The sequence below is a fragment of the Epinephelus moara genome, chromosome 24 (assembly GCF_006386435.1).
Source record: "Epinephelus moara isolate mb chromosome 24, YSFRI_EMoa_1.0, whole genome shotgun sequence".
Classification (NCBI taxonomy): domain Eukaryota; kingdom Metazoa; phylum Chordata; class Actinopteri; order Perciformes; family Serranidae; genus Epinephelus; species Epinephelus moara.
Window position 1 is genome coordinate 17,947,856 of NC_065529.1, and position 19,391 is coordinate 17,967,246.

The window sequence follows — 19,391 nt, forward strand, 5'->3', positions numbered from 1 at the left end:
TCTCCCTCGCCGCTCCTTACCACCTCACATTTCTGTCGTCAACATCTCAATTTTTTTTACATCCTATTCTTTTCTCACCTACCTTTCATCCTCTTATTATCCCATTTCTAATTTCTACATCCATGTGTGTCCCCTCTTCCTCTATCCCTCGTCTCCCTCTGCTCCTGTCCTTTTCTACTCTCCTCCAGATTGCGTCTAGCGCGGATGAACGAGGAGATGCGAGAGGCGGAGGCTCCCTTGGGTCAACCAGGTCAATACCCCAGCAGCAGCCCCACTGACCAACAGTATAGGAAGTGCATCCAGGAATTCATCTGCCTCACCATAGACGAGTGCTAGTGGTCACTTCTGTATCCAGGAGCAAAGCTCGTGCTCTCTCTCTCTATATATATAAACTATATATACTGTATATTCCTCCTGAATGGGAACCTAAAATAATTGTGCGGACGAAGTTGCCCCTAGACACTGATCTCAAGTCGGTTACTTACAGAGATCTAGGTTTACGAGCAACTTCTTGGGGGTGTCTGAGGAGAGAGGAGCGTACCACTTGCGCAATATCGGGGTGCGTTGTGTCATAGGGAGACCCCTGATGGACCTTTTTAACTCTACTGACAATACAGTCACCACCTCCATTTTTCTGCATCACCACTATGTTTCTGCTCGCTGTTCCGCGGCACCACCCACGCTATGCTAGCTACATGTCACACACAGTAAACGACATCTGCTTTTTGGTGTTTCACTAACAGGGTTATCCCCTAACTTATCATAACATGGTATAACCTCTTGAGTGAGGGTGTGGGTTTACTGTTGCCTAACAGCTCTTACCTCTGAAGACTCTCGCTGCATTAACCCCCCTACACTTTATATCTATCCAGACCATCTGTGTGACATCCAACTTACCCATCTCTTCTTTATCGGAGATGTAAATATGCGTATTTAGAAGTTATATGGGTAATCTTTAAACTATGTGCTGTGGCATGAGGTGAATAAAAAGGTATTTGTTCCATTACTTAAAGAAAAAGAGTAACTGACAAGCTACAGTAGAGGTGGGCAGGGTAGTTTACTGTGTATACAGAGGGGTCAGGAAGGGACATTTAATGTAAAACTGTGACAAAAATACTGAAGGGCTTGTGGAGAAGAGACCCTTGCCTGCTTTGTAAGATACTTTGTGACATGATGAGTGAGTGAGTGAGTGAGTGAGTGAGTGAGTGAGTGAGTGAGTGAGTGAGTGGACAGGAGAGTAAATGAATGCATGTGTCTAAGAATACTGAGAGACAGAGTTAAATAATATGATATTATGATACATTATGTAAAGGAAAAAAAAAGAAACTGTGCACTTTTCCCATCTACAGTATTATAATTTTTTACATTTTTCATTCAGTTAGTTTTTACATTGTCCTTGTCTCGTCACATTATTGTCTATCTATCTATTGTCTGATTAATCTCTGTCATTTTTATTGATGTTTATCTCCCCAGAGGACCAGTGCAATGCATTCTTGGATGCAGTTTATGTCTGCATTCCCGTTGATGATTGTCATTTTAATCTGAAAGCATTACTTGGAATTTATGACAGGAAGTCTTTGGAACTCATAAAAGACATTGTGCTTTCATTTTCCCTTTGGAACCGCCTTACATTGCTATGATCATTGGTATTCAAACACCACTGAAAGAGATTTCACTAGCTTATCTATGAAAATTCAAGTTACAATGCACCATTCATTGCAGTCATTTGTTGTTTAATATGTGAGGTTGAGAGGGAGATGTGTCGACAAACCAGAGCAGCAAGAAGTGGGGGGTGTATAAAACTGGATTTACATCTCACACTTCAAGGGACAATCCACCCCAAAATCAAAAATACATATTTTTCCTCTTACCTGTAGTGCTGTTTATTCATCTAGATTGTTTTGGTGTGAGTTACTGAGTGTTTGAGATATCAGTTGTAGAAATGTCTGCCTTCTCTTGAATATAATAGAACTAGATGGAACTCAGCTTGCGGTGCTTAAAGGAGTAAAAAATATATATTTCTAAAAAACTCAACAGCAATGTCTCTTTCCAGAAATCCTTACTGGTTTACTCAAGATGATCCACAGACCTTGTTGTGTGTAGTTTCATACAGGAACTATTTTCTTTCTACTGAACTACATCCACATTTGTATTACCTCCCAGAAGAAAGCGTGCATCTACTGCTAGCTCACCTGAGCTAGCTAGTGCTACAGCTCGGCCGAGGAGAATGTCGTTAATGTTTACATCTTGACCCTTGAGCAAGAGCCTCTCGTCCATGTGTAGATGCACACTTCCTTCTGCACTGTGATATGGTTGGCGGGTGTAGTTTGGTAGAGAGAAAATAGTTCCAACATGAAACTGCTCACAACAAGGTCTGTGGATTATCTTCAGTAATCAGGCCATGTTTTCTGGAAAGAGACATTGCTGTTGAGTTTTTCCTTTTTTTGTATTTTTTCATTTTTATTTATTTATTTATTATTTTTTTGCACTTTGAGCACCACAAGCTGAGTGCAACCTAGTTCCATTATCTTTGAGAGAAGGCAGACATCTCTACCCTGCAACTCACACCAAAACAATCTAGACTGATAAATAGCACTATATATGTACTGTATATTTGATTTTGGAGGTGAACTACCCCTTTAAAAAACTCCTCAGTTCACTTCCTTCTACAGAACAAAGGTGACTCATGACACCTCCACTTTGTTGTAAATACTCATCCATATTACATATCTGTGGTGAGATAAAGGCGCACATTTCTTTATGACAGTTTACACACTTGTGGGGTCAAAGGACTTGTATATCTGGCTTCCGTTGCTGGTCAATGCTTGCAGTCATCTCTGCATGCTTTGCCAGAATTTATTTTTGGGAAGTTCAACATCGTTTGCATTCTGAGCATGATAAAATATTTTCCAATGGTTTGATCACGTCGTGCAGTGCAGTCCTGTGGAATAAGCATGTACCACCATGACCCTCTGGTGTCAGAAATTTCTTACTTTGTTGCACCTCTGTGCCATTCTTCCATCCACAGACCAAATCTGTGGTGACTTCCTCATTCCTGTCTTGTTTGTTTGTTTCCACAAAAGGTTACAAAAGGTGGTTTTAATTTTTTTTTTTTAATGTCGTGGTTTATTTTCCTCTGCCAAAGACTTTTTAAAGGGAAGGTGTCTGACATTGTTGTATGATATCACGTTGTTTTTGTTTGTTTTTTAAACTGAAACTGTTCAGAGTAGATACAGCATAGTCTTACCATGCTTTGTGAAGTGACAGAGTGGTAGAAACACTGTTGGTGTACTCACATGTTGAAAAGAGGTTACAGAAATGTGACAGAGCCGAGAGATTTTGATATGGCAGGTGATATTCTGCAATAGTTCAATGTACTGCAAGTAGAACCAGTCTAGAGGGTGATGTGAAGCTACTGTGACCAAATTGTTAAGGGCCCTCGCTCTATAGCGGAAGTATTAAATGTTGTGTCCATTGTGTGTATTGACATAGGAGTGGTTAAAGGTGCTGTTCGAAGCAAACATGCTGTAAATAGTACACTTGTGTATTTTAACTCGACGTCAACTTCCTGCCTCTCAGCATTCAATCACGGATCCTGACTGTCTGATCTGGTTTATGTTTGTCTTTTTATTCTCTTCCAACAAAAAAACAACAACCTGTCAGGCAGAACTGTACCACAGCTCTGCGCTACTCGGAGGCGTTCTTCTGTTCACTGACATTTGGATATCTTTGGAATACTTTCTTCCTTGTCTTTAGAAGCACTGAGGGGAAAAAAAAGAAAACAAAATACATACAATAAAACTGAGAAACTCTTGATGAACTAACCCTGCTTCCTGCTTGTTGCCCTCATTTCTGTTTCCTGTCTCATCTCTTATGCATAGCACTCTCTCAACATTGCAGCAATGTATTTGAAAATGTCTGCGTAACATTGTTGCTTTCAAAGATCTAATGATAATATTTTAATTTGAAGACATATTTTTATGTGGAAACATTGTCAGATGTTGGGAGAGTGCTATTTTTTACAATCTGGTCTGGTGTGTCTTTTGGTCTATAACAAACTTTTGGGTAGCACTTGGCTTATTCAATGCAATACTATAGTTTCCTTCAGGATAACAAATTCAAAGGAGGTGTACACTTGTACATCTTCAGCCTGCCAGGTCAATGTCAACACGCTATTTAAGGATCACCTTTGTGTTTAGGGCCTTATGTGTTTCAAACAGTGTCTCAGTTTTCTAGCCTGCAGCCGCAACACCATGCCTTGAATAATTCAGTGTCTCCAGCATTTAAAACATTCATGTGATCTCACAAGTTACAAAATGTTCTCACATGCCACAAACGTCTAATTCTTTCATTCACACTTCAGGCAAACAGCACATGTCCACATGAAGAAATAAACACTGACTGACATATCATTGCTTCTGTTACCACAGGGGTTACCACGGGCAGCAGGAGAGTTAAACCCAAGGATGTTCGGGATAGAGTGAGTGAAGCATCCTGGGCCGTCTCATAGGGGACTAGTGTGATAACTGTGATTCTCTCTGCTCTGGTGGCTGTGGGTTTCTGTTGCACGCACACTCTCTGGGGAAATATTTGGAGCTGTCTTGATGTTGGGGATCTTTTTTTGTCTCCTGGGGAGCCATTCAGAAATCTTCTGCAGAGGAGTATTGTGTCTTGAGACCCGGCTATAATGCAGCATTCACGTACATTTGGAAATATGTACACTGTAAAATATTTCACTGTACATTTACAGTAAATTACCATACTGCCTACTAGTTGCATTACTTTCATGGTAAATTGCTGTCATTTTTACAGTAAATTGTTGTGAAATGACAGCTGTATATTGTGATCTCACAGTAATTATGCCTGATATTACTGTGATTTAGCAGTATGCTCCTGTAAAATCACTATATTTAACTGTAACCTCACAGTTAAAGCCCATTACGTTACTGTGATTTAACAGTACATTGCTGCAAATTACTTTAACTTCACAGTTTATGTACATTTGATTACTGTGATTTAGCAGTATGCTCCTGTAAAATCATTATATTTAACTGTAATCTCACAGTTAAACTAAATATATTATTGTGATTTAGCAGTATGCTTCTGTAAAATTACTATATTTACCTGGATGGATTTCTCAGTATTCTGAATTTGGTTTAATATCACAGTAAAAGCCTGTGAGGTGATGATAATGTAATTTATTGTGAAATATTACAGTCACATATTGTAACTTCCTGAAAATAATTTGCAGAATTTAGTTTATTCTCCCACAACATTCAAACATCGAATGTATAGTAGGTCACAGAGAGTGGGTAAGTATTGTATAGTATAAGTGTATTAAGCACATGAACCCAGATGTCACTTGGTAGTGACTTGAGAGAGAGGAAAAATGGACAGGATGCTCACCGCGCTTTCCCTGTAAGTTCCTGATTTTCTACTAACCGAGACACACGGTTAGAAGGGTAATCTTTTAAAAATGTGCAGAAAATACAGCTTGAGTGTCTACAAAGCATTTACTCATATAAACAAAAGATGCTGTACAGACGAATGAGTCACTCATAGTACCTAAAGGAATAGGTGTTAATGTACCACTGAGGTAGACTGGTGAACTTCACTCCATGCTTTGGGGGCTTTGCTCTTTCATGTGGAGATTCTTTTGCTCTTTCTTCGTCAATGGTGAAAATGTGGGTTATTGGAGATTGCAGTATTTGCTGACTTATTGCCTTTATGTCTGTCATGTCATTAAAAATGCCTTGTATGTTACTCACTATATGTTAAAGGTAAGCAAAAACCAGCAGATTGGTCACTGCAGTCTCCACGGGGCCACACAGTGGGACAAACCCTCTCCTTGACTTTAGTATCCCCTGTTGCAGGTGACATCTCCAGTGTTGATGTCTTTCGCGAATTTTCTATCCTCGCGTCTCTCCAGCCCGAGAAGTTGAGGAGGAGGAGCGTACAGTTCAGCCGCTGCAAGAAGCCACAGTGACAACTGATCACCCGCTCTGATCACTCTTTTGGAGTCAAGGGGGAGGCAGCTACATGGCATTCAAAAAGACATTTTGATTTTGAGGAGTGAGTGCTGCAGGTGTGAGCAAATTGTCAAAACCTGTAGGCTCTAGTCAAAGCTATTTTATATCAGGTCCTCAATTGTAAATATGTTTAGTCGAGGTCAAGATGTTAGACCTTGGTCATATCAAAATGTAGTTTAAACAGTTCCTTTGCACAGGATCCTACATTTGCTATAATGTAACACTACATTTGTTAGATCATCCCTGCCTGTTAAGGTAAATGTTGCGTGATATCAGACATAATTGTCAACTTGTTAAACTGTTTCCATATTCATTAGTCAACTCAACTCAGTAGAGTGGCTGAATTCAAAAGTCTGGACCCAGGAAATGGCAAATGTGTTTAAAACTTTAGAACAAAACCAAGTGCCTCCTTAGTGTTTTGTATAATTTTATTTTGTCAACTGCAAATGCCTGATGAAATGTCTTTTAAACTGTGTTGAAACCGGTGGCAGAAATAAAATAAAAAGTGAAATAAAATAAAATGTTTTTGTGCATTTCAATCTGTTTTCATAAAAAAAAAAACTTTGGCTATAGCAAAAAGCTTAGTGATAATCTTAGTGATTAATATAATACACTACAAATTTAAGTATGGGTATTACGATGATAAATAGTTGTGTCCTAGGGTAACAGTATTTATTAAATATTACTGTACTTTCTGAAAGATTATATTTAGGCATAATATTCCAGGTCAGCTGGTGACAGTAACGCGCTCTCTGTGTCATTTTTCCAACCGCTGTAACACAAATGAAGAAGGAAACAGGAAGCGTCATTTCCTCCTGCTGGCGAAAGCTAAAGCTACGTTGGTGTCATCGTCTTATCGGTTTGGGGTTTGACAACAGAAACAACAGCCTTATTTCGTGTCCAGCCACGAAGACCTGTTTTCAGTGGAGTCTCTGGAGAGGTATGTCTGTCCTACACGCCCTCTGGTTTGTAAATACGAGAGATGTGGGGGTCCGCTCTCGTTAGTAACATAACAGTTCGTGTTAGCCGTTGCTAACGCTAGGTAGCTAAACATAGCTTCGGCCTAAGTTAGCTAACGTTAACAGTACACAGAGGCAGGGCTTCTCACCAGCTGTACCTGCTAGCTTCATCAAGTTAGCCTGGCTGGGCGGACAATAGTGATATGTGTGGTTAATAAAAGCCGGCAGTCACACAATATATCATTGTGCAGTTTCAAGGTGGTCTCTGCTTTGTGTTAACAGGCGGTGGTTTAGTATTAAGTGTGAGATATCGAGCTAACGTATCGATCTGCTCGGCTAGCTACAGATTTAACAGTAGCCTAGCTTGTCAGGCAGCGGATTAGCCTGAGCTAACATAAATTGCGTTAACGCTAAGTAGCCTGTTTTATTAGGAAGTGACGCTGACATCATTTCAACACTGTTACAGTTCATGTACAGCTCAGTAGCGTTATATTGTCAGCCGTGAGCCACATGACAGTGGGGCAGCAGGCAGTGGTGCAGCTGGCTGATACAGAAGTTATCTTGAGGTCAGTGGGCTGAGGTGGAAAGGCACTTTAAAGTCCATTTAAATCAAAGTCATGCTGCCCATACATGTAACAGTATGGTGTCAAAATACTAGTACTTACAGTATTTCTGTTTTCAGCTTTAATACGTTCACACCACTATTTTTTTAATGAAATATTGTACTTTTTACTGGAGGAAGCCTGGCAAGTTTGTATGTATACCACCATTCACCAAGGCAATTCAAAGTTTACACGAGATTTAAAAAGAAATAATTACAAAGCAAAAAGAAACACAAGGCAATGTTGGAAAGGCATATTTAAATGGGATTTTAAAACAATGAAAGAAACTGTAAGATACAGTCAAAGTGGAATACAACAGAGCAAAAGTTACAGTGAAGTTACAGCTCTATGAAGGATATAGCCAGATACTGGTGCCTCTGTGTATCAACAGTACATGTCAAGACATCCAGTCAAGATCAATTTTGGTTATCTCCCTTCTGCATATCCTTTAAATCCTCAGATGAACAACAACGGGAATAAGAGAGCTCCAACCACAGCCACTCAGCGACTTAAGCAGGATTACCTCAGGATAAAGAAAGACCCTGTGCCTTACATCTGTGCAGAACCTCTCCCCTCCAACATCCTAGAATGGTAAGATCTCCATCCCGGAAAGGCCCTCACTAAGAAATCACCATCACCAAGCCAATAAGTTGCATTTCAGTGCACCAATTTGGACTGTTTTATGTTATCAGTAGAGATAAAACAATCACTAGGTCTGATACTTAATCACTGAGTCACTAGGGCTCTTTTTTAACAGAGAAATTGTCTATATAATAATATTTGAATATTTAAAATGATAAAAACAGGTTAGATTCTCATAAAAAATAAAATGTAAGTCGACCAAAAAACATTTTCAATGCATCAAACACTGTACTTTACCCTTTCATTTGTTTTTTGGTCATAAGAGGAACTACAGTGATCAGGGTCTTGCGAGCTTTTGCGTTTGTGCGACATTAAGTTTAAGCTCTTTTTTTTTAAAGTTTACTTTACACAAGTTACCACAGGTTTTGGTTTCATCTAATCACGTTTCAAAATAACTGTGAAGCTGTGTTGTCATCCAAACTTTCAGAGTAACTAGGGCGTTGTCTCTGTTGGCATTAGTGTTTAATCTGGCATTAGTTTTTTTAATGGAACATTTTCATAGCTGCACATATCTTAAAGAAGGTATCTGAAAAACCTGGACTTTGTATCCCAAACCTACATAACCAGATACCACCAGAGGCGTATCCACCAAATATAGTGATAATATATTAATATTATTAATAATATATTTAGTTAGGTGATGAACATATTTGAAGATTTCCTCATTCAGGGGAAAGCCTTCAGTAAGAATTTATTTTCTAAGAATCTGACATAATCTTCAGTCACGCGTGTTAATCAATCAGAGTCATTATGTGTCCCTGTGACCATTCATCACTTGACTTTCTACCTGGTTTCCTGCTTTCAAAAGGTGTGACATACCCAGAGTGTTCAAGGTATGGCAGCACACCTAAGTCATGGCTTTGAACTCAAGGCAAAATGTGACGTCATGTCTATTTTTGATATCTGGAAAAAATATAACATCATAGGCATCTTACTTTTGGACCTTAATCCATTTTCCCTCCCTATTAGTCACATTTTATCCCATAATATCTTTGGAAGGAGGGCTTAGTCATGTTCGGGTGTTTTCTCTCTTTGTAATAAGGATGTAGGTTTTGTGATTCATGCGCTCATATCGTGATCAGATTTTAGAAATAAGGAAGCAAATCAGTCATTGCTAGGAAATCAAACAAAGCCAATAAAACAGACAAAACAATCCTAAAAAGAGATGACAATACTTTAATGGCTGATATAAGATAAGTTGCCAGAGAATTTACATCGGTCTTGAATTTGGCCAGTGATGCCACGAGAATAAAATCAATGACAATAGCCTGTGAACTGCATATAATTACACCTCTGCGACTGTTTCTGTTTCAACTTTGTAGCACAGAAAACTATTTTTCATCCATTGTCCATGCATTACAGATAGACTGCAGACAGATTACTTGTGCCCTAAAAGTATATATCATTGTTCTTGTAATGTTGCAGCTATATCATATGTTAACCAGACAACCAGGAGGCTCCTTTTTATGTTTAATGGAAGAGTAGAAAAGAATTGAAAGAAGAGACACTGAAGTGAAACAGTCTGTAGAGTTGAATTTTAGGCCATTGCTAGCACATGCTGGTCTAGAGGATGGAACTTTAACCAAACGTACTGTTATTTTTGTTCAAATTGTTGTTGAAAATGTAGCTGTCAGTAACAGAAATATTTCCTGTCTTCTCTAGGCACTATGTAGTCAGAGGTCCTGAGAAAACTCCATATGAAGGTAAAACCCACAGACAGTTAAGCGACACATGCTCTTCAAGTAGCCCCTGTTAATTGGGATATTCTTTGACAAGTTCCATCATGCTGATCTCTGTGGTTTGTCAGTGACGAGATGTGTGAGTGATTGAGCTGTGTTTTCTGTTATTTTCGTCATTCTTAGGGGGATATTATCACGGAAAACTCATATTTCCTCGGGAATTTCCTTTTAAACCACCAAGTATCTATATGATAACACCAAATGGAAGATTTAAGTGTAATACAAGGTAAGATTGTAGTTTTATTATTGTTGATGTGAATGACAACTCAGGATTTAAAGAGAAAGCTACTTTGGTTTCTTGTTTTAGAACTTGTCGGCCGCTTTGCTCTCTTTTTGTAACTTTCCCTGTGTCCTCCACAGATTATGTTTGTCCATCACAGACTTCCATCCAGACACATGGAACCCTGCGTGGTCCGTCTCCACCATCCTCACAGGTCTCCTAAGCTTCATGGTGGAGAAAGGTCCCACCCTCGGCAGCATTGAGACCTCTGACTACACAGTGAGTGCAAACAAATGACCATAAATGCAGCATATAGTGATGAATCGCCTGTCGTGTCTTAAATGTTTGATGTACTTTTTTTTTTTTTCCAGAAAAGACAGCTGTCAGCCCAAAGCCTGGCCTTCAACCTCAAGGATAAAGTGTTCTGTGAGCTGTTTCCTGATGTAGTCGATGTACGTACGAGGTGAACGTCTTGTTGTTTTCTCTTGTCTTTCTTTTTTGTCGGCCTAATATTCTCCCATTTCTACCACCAGGAAATGAAGCAGAAACAGAAGGCCCAGGAGGAGTTAAGCGCTCGCACTCAGCCCCTCCCCTTACCCGACGTGGTTCCTGACGGTGACCCTCAACACGCCCACTACGGTCTCCCCGCCCTCAATGGCGGTCCTGTCCCCCTCGGGGGCGCCAACCCCGCCCCTGGCCTGCAGCAGGCCAATCGCAACCATGGACTTCTAGGTGGGGCTTTAGCCAACCTGTTTGTGATCGTAGGCTTTGCGGCGTTTGCCTACACAGTCAAGTACGTGCTGAGGAGCATAGCCCAGGAGTGAGAGGAGTCGGTGTTGTAGGGCGGCGCTCCCCCCTGCAGGTGAGCCAGCTAGTGGACTCGACATTCTACAAACACACTACGTGGGGGAGGGATGTTCAGTCCTGGGTTAAACCCCTCCACGACCACCACAACCACCACCACCACCACCACCATGGACTTTGGAAGACAGAAACTCAAAGCCAACCCACCCAGGAAGGATTGAGAGGAGGAGTAGGAGGTGGGGGAGTGGACGGGAGTGGCAGTTGGGCCGGGGGATTGGAGGGGCTTATTAAAACGGTTGTGATCCACTCTGTGCTCTGTGGTTTATGTCAGCAGTTAGAAACAAACTTGGCTCATGGGTTGTGGAAGAGTGCAGAACTGAGGACACAGTTTGGAGGCAGGTCACAACAGACAGATGCTGAAACGCACCGTTGTTGTCCTGCAAGGTAAACAATCACAGGTAGGAGCTTATTCAGTTAAGTAGGAAATTCTCAGAGCAGGTGCCCACCTGCCCGTCACCTCTACAACAAGTGTTTCTGCTGCGGTGTTTCCTGATTATACATCAGATCATACAGACTCTTCAGCATGTGACATGAAGCTGTCGCATCGCCAAATGTTTCCAAACTCTAGAGGAAAGGAGTGCCACAAAGACCAGTTGTGTGGCATTTCCAAACTAATTTAACCTTGATTTGCATTGCAGGCAGTTGTGGCACTGGAGCCAGTTTCCATCCTTTCCTTGGAGTAGCGTCAAGGTATCAGATTTCAGTGACATGCAAGTGCAGTTCAAGAACCGGTTTCTCTACCTTCAATTTCATTACACAACAGCTGTATATCTGGATATTTTACACGCATCACGTAAAGATCTCAGCGCCACTGTGTAACAATATCCCTGTCCTCAACTACCCCTGTCAATGACTGGCTCGCTGATAAATGTTGAGGTTTTATATGTGCCAAGAATATGTCCGCACACTTTAAGCACAGATGGAACTTCAGCGGAACTGCCTCACGGTTCATGTTGACCAACGGGAAGATTTATGATCTGTGAAAGGTCGGTAGGCTTGTTAGCAGTCAGTGACAGAGATACAACTGCCAAACTACATGTAAGCAAAGAACGAAAAAAGTCCCAAAACAGTACGCAGCAAGTAGAGCATCACCCTTGTAAGTACTTGTGTATCTTATCAGTAGGGTCTATTTCCTGCACCAAAGCTTACATGTGATGAGCAAGTAGTGCAGAAAGAAGCCTTCCTACAACAGTATTGACAAGTGTATTTATATCTGCATTTCTCTTTATGTATAGATAAAAAGCATCAAACTCGGCGTGTCAGTCTGTGAAAGAGCCACTGATCTGTGGTCAGAGTCTGATGTGAGTCCAGACGTTCTCTCCTGTCAACCCATGAGCCAAGCAGTGAACCCAGTGTCTGCACAGACGTAAATAGAGACCAGTACCTTTTTGAAATTGGCTTAGCTGACCAGTATAGCACCACTCTATATAGGTCCAAGTAAAGAGACACATGAAGAGAACCAACGTTTTATTTCTGTATATTATTTTTTTCTTTTTGATATTTTTCTTTGTGTTTTTGTTCTCTTTATTTATAGAAACGGCCTCGGCTTGTCTGCCAAGGAAATTTTTAGTGTCTGCTAAGCGGGGCAGTGCAGGCAAACACACACACGTACACACACAGACAGGCCATGGCCCAGGCTCACACAATTGCTGATAATTTACTGTTGTGCATTGCATTTAGTAAAGATGGCTCTACTGTGTATCTAATGTTTCAACAGAAAAATGGTCTGGAAGCAGAATATTTGCCTTTCTATTGCTCTTTTCTTGGTACCATCTTTAAAAAAAAAAAAAAAAAAGACAAACATGATGATGATGATGATGATGATGATGATGATGGGAGTGCGTTTGTGTGATTATACAGCAAATGCCCAAATTTCCATGCTTCAGTTAATCTTGTGTGACATTGTATGTTTTCATAGTAAATGCAAATAAATTACCCTGCATGGCAGGGCATTTTAGAAAACCTTCCTCCAGTCTGCGTCTTTGACAAACCATACTTTGAAATGTTCATAAACATTTAGCAAGGTGTCATATAATGTGATCAAAGTTTTATTCTCCTCAAATAAAAATGTCATTCTAATCAAATCAAGAGTTCCTACAAAGGTCATAGTCTTTTTGATAAGAAAGCAAACGGGAGTTAAGTTATACGCACGCATGTTAGTCGGAATTCCACAGAAGGCTATTATCCTTCAAGCGCTTCTTTGGAAGGATTGGAATCTGCACATGACAAGATCAGTCACGTCTGCAGGGACTGCTTTAAAAGCACCTGAGCCAAGCAAACAGTCACAGCAAACCCCAGTCAGCTCAACAGACTCTTTACCTCCAGTAGTAAAGAAGTTGACCTCACCAATCCTGAAAGTAAGTGTTGTTCTTACAGGGCTGCCAGATGCTTTTGTATTGGACTAAGTTTTGAGTATTTTTGTGTTTCTGATGCTGAATATTTGATGTGAAGTCCATTTTTACTGATTTCTCTTTGTCATGTGCTGCAGGTGGTTTGAAGATACACACTCTGCTTCCAGTCTCTGCCACGTCCTCCACACCGTCAGCCAGCATGTTCATAAATGAAGAGCTTGAATGTGTCGTGTGCTGCCACGAGTTCTCCCGCGGCCACTGGGTCCCTCGGGTCCTCCACTGCAACCACACCTTCTGTGCCCCCTGCCTGGAGAAAATGTCCAAGCAGGAGGGGGTGATCCGCAGCGTCTCCTGCCCTCTGTGCCGCTGGATCACCTGCACCCGAGCCAGCCTGGCCCTGCCTGCAGCCCTGTGGGTCAACACGGAGATCTGGGACCAGATTACGAAGGAGCAGCAAGAGATGGAGCAAGAAAAGGTGGAGGATTTAAACAACACAAAGACCCAACTCATCAAGCCAACACTGTAAGTGCATTCTCAGTTTATTCTAATAGATTACACTCCTATAACAGCAACTTGTGGCTGCAATGTCATTTCATGCAAGCCTGATATCTGAACACCTCCTTCTCTCTCTGTAGACGCACTTCAAGACACACCGGTTTCATGTCAGCGCTGCAAAAAATGTTTAGCTGTGTGCCGCTGCATGAATGAGACATGAACGGCTGCTGACAGTTGAACAGCAGAAGAAATGGCAGCGACATATGAATTTCTCATCCATGTGTGACCTGACAGACCTGGTAAATGTGGCGGTGCGTTCACAGCACAGGATTCCGTGCACTTTGCAGGAGCACTCTTGTTACGGACAGACACTGCCTGTGTGTTGTGAGGAGCGAAGGCTTTGTTCTTTTTGTGCTGAGCTTAGAATTGGATTTAAAATGGACTGCACTGACTTGAAGTTGACAAACTGATTTTTTTTTTTGTAAATTAGTTTGGGTTTTTTTACGACTAACTGTGAAATATCAATATTCAGTCAATCCTCATTTGTTTCCCAAAGCTGAATTTAATACTCTGCTTAAGTGTGTTTAACTGTGAGGAGCTCATTCTTATTTAAAGCGCACAATTCAGTGGTAATAGGGAATGTTGTGTTTTGTTGTATATTATATAATGTATTGTAAATTATCCTCAAATTATTTATATATGTATATATTTGTTCACTAGTTTGTGTCACTTTGCCCACCTGCGTTTGAAAGAACATCAGCATGTATCACTGACATGAAGGATTCTTATCCTTAAAGTCCTCCTAAATTCTTCACCACAAGTTACTCAGATTTATTTGTTAACATAAATAAAACTGTAACTGAATGTTATTTGACTAATTTCCATGTTAAGTTAGTTCACAAGCATTCTTTGTGAGGAAAGTGCCACTGTTTGGGACATGAAGAATAAATGTGTCAGTAACCAAAGATGGGCAGCATTTCAATAAATTTGTTCAAAAGTATCTCAGTGGTGTCCAGTGTTTCTGTCACTTGGTTGAAGTACTTTTTATCTCTTCATTCACTCCAGCTGTGTCAGAGAGAAATTATGAATATAAACCTTTACATTTATATTATCAGGTTCGTAAAAGAACACAACAACATCAATGCAAGACAACGTCTGCTGTTTAAACTGCTTTAAGTTGTAGTTGTAGTTGTAGTTGTAGACGGTGCAGCCGAACAAAAAGGTAATTTAAATCAGTATTTCTGCAGCGTGTTGATGAGAACTTGAGAGGGAAAAAGAGATGTCTTTTACATTTGTACATGTGTGTGTGTGTGTGTGTATGTGTGTTATTTATTTGTTCCGCCTTGATGGTCTTTTGGATCCCTTGAAAGGTGCTATAAAAAAATCAAGCCATTATTATCGTTATTGTTTTAACAAGTAATAAATCATATTTTGTAAAAATACGTCAAATAAAACATGATAAACAGTAATGAGTGAATTTCACAAAACCTTATATATTATATATTAATATATAGTGTCATACAAGGACATTTTCATGTTTTCTCAAACAATACACTACTTTTTAAAATTATTCTAATTAATAATTGCACTACAATTTTTTAAACAAAACTATTGTGCGTATGTGTGTAGTCAATGTAGTACACAATTTGCATGATTTCCTTACCCCATTAAAGCTGCTATTAACCCTGTAAGACCCAGATATAGAAAAAAATAAGCAAATTTTTTTTGACCTCTCAGATATTGTTTTAGGAGGCCTCTGATGTAGAAATCAAAGAGTTTTCAAATTTTTTACATTTTAGGGAAATGTTGTAAATTTGCAACGTTGGGCATAGTTGGGAGCAGAACTTCTGTGTTTGTACTCACTTTGTCTGAACAGATATACAGAACATTTAAGTATTCATTTGCAGGGTTGATTGCTTACTTAGCCCCATAACAGTATATATCATGAGTAATAATCACACAACAATCATAGTTTTATGAATAAGCATTTATAAATAAAAATATTGGAAAAAAATATATTTACAAAACTTTTTCCTCCGTCACTTTCAATGTGGTTTACTACATTCAAACAATACTGTCTGGCTGGCCTATTATGCTCTCTGCTTATCATACTAAAAGGAACACATGCATCCCCCCAGAGCACTTACAGGTTCACATTCAAGACCATTCGCACCTGTCCCTGAACAATGCAACAGGCATTGGATCGTTAAATTCATGGGCTAAAGAGATACTGTTGGTCCACTGATCCCAATTAAGGTGATAAAAACCTTTGGATGATGGCAAATACATTCAGTTTCTTATTTTCATTTTCAAGACCATATCACATTACATACAATAACAGAAGGATGGCACACGGCGTGGCCAAAGTACAACCAATGTTACTCAAACAGAGGAAGAACGTTCTTTAGACAAAACACCCAGTTAACAGATGACTTTAGATGGACGGTTCAAATAATACTTTGGCTAATACCTTTCTCTGGAAGTCATTAAGCTTCATTCTGACATTCAAACTGAATATGAAACTCATGTCCCACACCATCATCATCATCGTCATCACCATCACAGAGGTTACAGATCCTCTGGTTTCTGTCCAGCCCGTCACATCTTCACTGACTTCAGGACTTCTGGTGTTATTTACTCTAAAGTTACAAACAGCCTTTTTTGTTTTCATGCCACAGATCCTTCTCCAGTTTAAACTCTTGTTTAAATATATATTATATACCACATGATGTCACACTGCTGAGCTCACTTTACCACTTTTGTATTAGCCTCTGTTCATCAGTTAGTTTGAACCAGCTGATGTTGTTACACTTTGGTGTAGCGATGGGCAAAGCAGTTCTTTAGATGTTACTGAATCACTAAAGGAACACATGCATCCCCCCAGAGCACTTACAGGTTCACATTCAAGACCATTCGCACCTGTCCCTGAACAATGCAACAGGCATCCCCCCAACAAATCCAGAACATTCAGAACCTGTTTTTCTATCTCCTAATGCTACAAACTGCTGCTTGGGCAACACTGAGAAAAATAGCTCAGGATCATTTAGAAGTTAAAAAACAAACAAAAAACTACAAAGATACAGGGAGTTTCAAATACTGCTATAGATGTTGGAGTTTCAAATACCCCATACAATTTATTCATGTGTTTAATTATGGTCTAAGCTAAACTAAGTAAAAATTTAACAGAAAAGCACATTTAGAGCTTCGTTACAATGAATCATCTAATACTTTAAATTTCTACTACTTTTTTTTTCAATTTGTGACCATGTGAGAAGTGCAGTGACCTTATGTAATGTGTAAGGAGCACAGGCTATTTTGACTACCACACTGACCCAACGTTGTAGAATTACAACATAGACATAACAAGCTATAAATCAAATTTGATGAATGTTTTCCAAAATAACTAAATATGTACATGTTCTAGACATTGTAATAAACAAAAAAAAAATATTTAAGGAATTTTACTTACTTTAATCCTGACAAATCCAGTCATGCAAAAAAAGGAGATGAGCTCAACGGGAAGTTTGCAGGTAGAGTGAGTTCATGGCCAGATGACCAGACCTATAAACACTTCTTCTATCCAATAGCATTGTGAGGACAAACAATAGGACCCATTAACTATGTAAATGTGGTCTTGAGAAAAAAAAACATTTGCAGGCCTTTTTTTAGAATTGTTAAAAGTGATGTTGTAAATTTGCAACAGTGGGTTTTACAGGGTTAATTGACTTTCTGTATTTTTATGTTCCTATAGTTGGCTTAATATAATCATTAAAAATTGAATGATAAATGTTAAATATAGTACTATATGTCAATATGTTTGACACTCACAAATAAGACTTTTTTTTTTGTTGTTTTCTCCCATTTACCATATGAGTGTCTCTGTTTGATTTTCCTAGCATTGAAGGTTTTTCACAAATGCATCAATGCTTTCCCTGCAGTATAATAAATCAATTCAAGATTTTACAACTTAATTTAATGTAAACATCACAAGGAAACATCTGCTGAAAACATGTTCAAACTAACACGCTTTATCTTATTTATACTATATTACAAATTTTAGACTGATTTTTGGACAAATCATATTTTTCTTATTTATCATTGCAGGTGAGTATAAAGGTCAGTGGTTTAGATGTGGATTTGTGCAGATGAAGGTTTATGTGGGAATATGGTTATTAAAGTTGAAGTAATTATGAATCATAAAGGCAACCCCTCCCATGCTCAGTTCCCTGGAAAGATTTGTTTTGCATGCAGAGGCAAACTATGCTGCTGGTGAAGTTTATCTACCCTGTTAAAGCCCTGACAAGCCTGTTATCTAACTTTATTGTTTGCGCTCATGTCAGCCGCTGGACAGGAAGAGTGACACGATTCAAACATCATACAGCACTATTGATCAGTTCAGCATAATGACAGAGTGCGTTCATTAATAATGTTGGCAGACAGGAAGTGAGGCATAATGAAACACCATTCTGGATTTGTAGTTATTTTTTATTGAAAACAGTGACAGTGGGTTATTTGAGCTGAAACCTTTTTTTTTTTCCCTGAATTAGTTCTACCAAATAGCCTCTTAACTATACTATGTTAAGATGAAATACAGTTAAATATTCAGACATTACAACACAAAACCGATGCAAACACAACAGGGAAGGATTTACTAAAAAGCTTCCAGTACCCACAGAAACCATCCCGAGATTCACCTCCTTTAACTAAAAGACGGTGGCAGGAACAGATCAGCTGTGTTCAATGCCAACAGTGTGACTGACGTGTCCACACTGTGGTAATTCATCCATATGTGAAAACAATGGATTCCAACAAAGACAAGACTGAAGCCGAAGTGGCCACTTTTGCACATTTTCGGGGGGGGGGATGGTTACAGCCATCCTCCTATTTTCATCAGTCATTGTTATGGCTGGGTAACAGTACTTGATACCTCTAAAAGGTATCACCCAAAATAACCCAGTATCAAATAGTAGCGAAACCTCTGCTGCCAAAGGATACCTGCATTTGATCCTTTTTGTGCTCGGGTCACAAATACAGACTCTTTGTGTGATTTTGCTCGCAGCTAATCATGGCAGTCTTTGACTTCATGTGACGTGATTGGCCCACTACCACAGCAGCTAAAACCCCTACAGTCTGGGGTGTGGTGAAGTCGAAAGAGGTGTACTTGTCAGTTGACAGTTCAGCGTGCCGAGATGCCGCCAGAAAGTTTGATAGGAATTTAAGTGTTAAACTGAATGCTCATCCATTCACATGTATCAGAGTAGATGTAGAAAAAACGTATCAAATGAAGTACTTGATTAGTATTGGTATCACTTTATGGATACTGGTATCGAAATTTTTTAGATGATACCCAGCCCTTGTTATTGTACAGCAGTGTGGGTAGTTTGTTACAACTTCGTGGCGAGCATTTCCAAAGTGTCACGGGGATAAAACAGGACCTGTTTTTCTTCTACAGTATATAAAACAGTAAAAACTGGCCATAAATCTGTTTTA

At 39.5% G+C, this 19,391-nt stretch overlaps 3 protein-coding genes across 4 annotated transcripts in view; all 3 read left to right on the forward strand.

Annotated features, from left to right (window-relative positions):
* LOC126386307 (arf-GAP with coiled-coil, ANK repeat and PH domain-containing protein 3-like) overlaps window positions 1-6,523 on the forward strand; it is a 72,766-nt gene extending 66,243 nt beyond the window's left edge. For both annotated transcript variants that reach the window (XM_050038562.1, XM_050038563.1), the window contains exons 23-25: window positions 189-250; window positions 4,431-4,480; window positions 5,874-6,523. In XM_050038562.1, the coding sequence (XP_049894519.1) occupies window positions 189-250; window positions 4,431-4,480; window positions 5,874-5,942 (181 nt within the window). In that variant the 3' untranslated portion in view covers window positions 5,943-6,523. The remainder of the gene's footprint in view (window positions 1-188; window positions 251-4,430; window positions 4,481-5,873) is intronic.
* Window positions 6,524-6,833: 310 nt separating this feature from the next.
* On the forward strand, window positions 6,834-13,022 carry ube2j2 (ubiquitin-conjugating enzyme E2, J2 (UBC6 homolog, yeast)). The gene is made up of 7 exons (XM_050038566.1): window positions 6,834-6,969; window positions 8,051-8,181; window positions 9,895-9,935; window positions 10,095-10,197; window positions 10,332-10,470; window positions 10,563-10,643; window positions 10,725-13,022. The coding sequence occupies exons 2-7, from the start codon at window positions 8,051-8,053 to the stop codon at window positions 11,013-11,015; spliced, it is 786 nt and encodes a 261-aa protein (XP_049894523.1). The 5' UTR covers window positions 6,834-6,969; the 3' UTR covers window positions 11,016-13,022.
* Window positions 13,023-13,144: 122 nt separating this feature from the next.
* Window positions 13,145-14,894, forward strand: LOC126386311 (RING finger protein 208-like). Its single transcript, XM_050038567.1, has 3 exons — window positions 13,145-13,412; window positions 13,544-13,928; window positions 14,042-14,894. Exons 2-3 carry the CDS (start codon window positions 13,606-13,608, stop codon window positions 14,112-14,114), a joined length of 396 nt encoding a protein of 131 aa, XP_049894524.1. The 5' UTR covers window positions 13,145-13,412; window positions 13,544-13,605; the 3' UTR covers window positions 14,115-14,894.
* The last annotated feature ends 4,497 nt before the right edge of the window (window positions 14,895-19,391 follow it).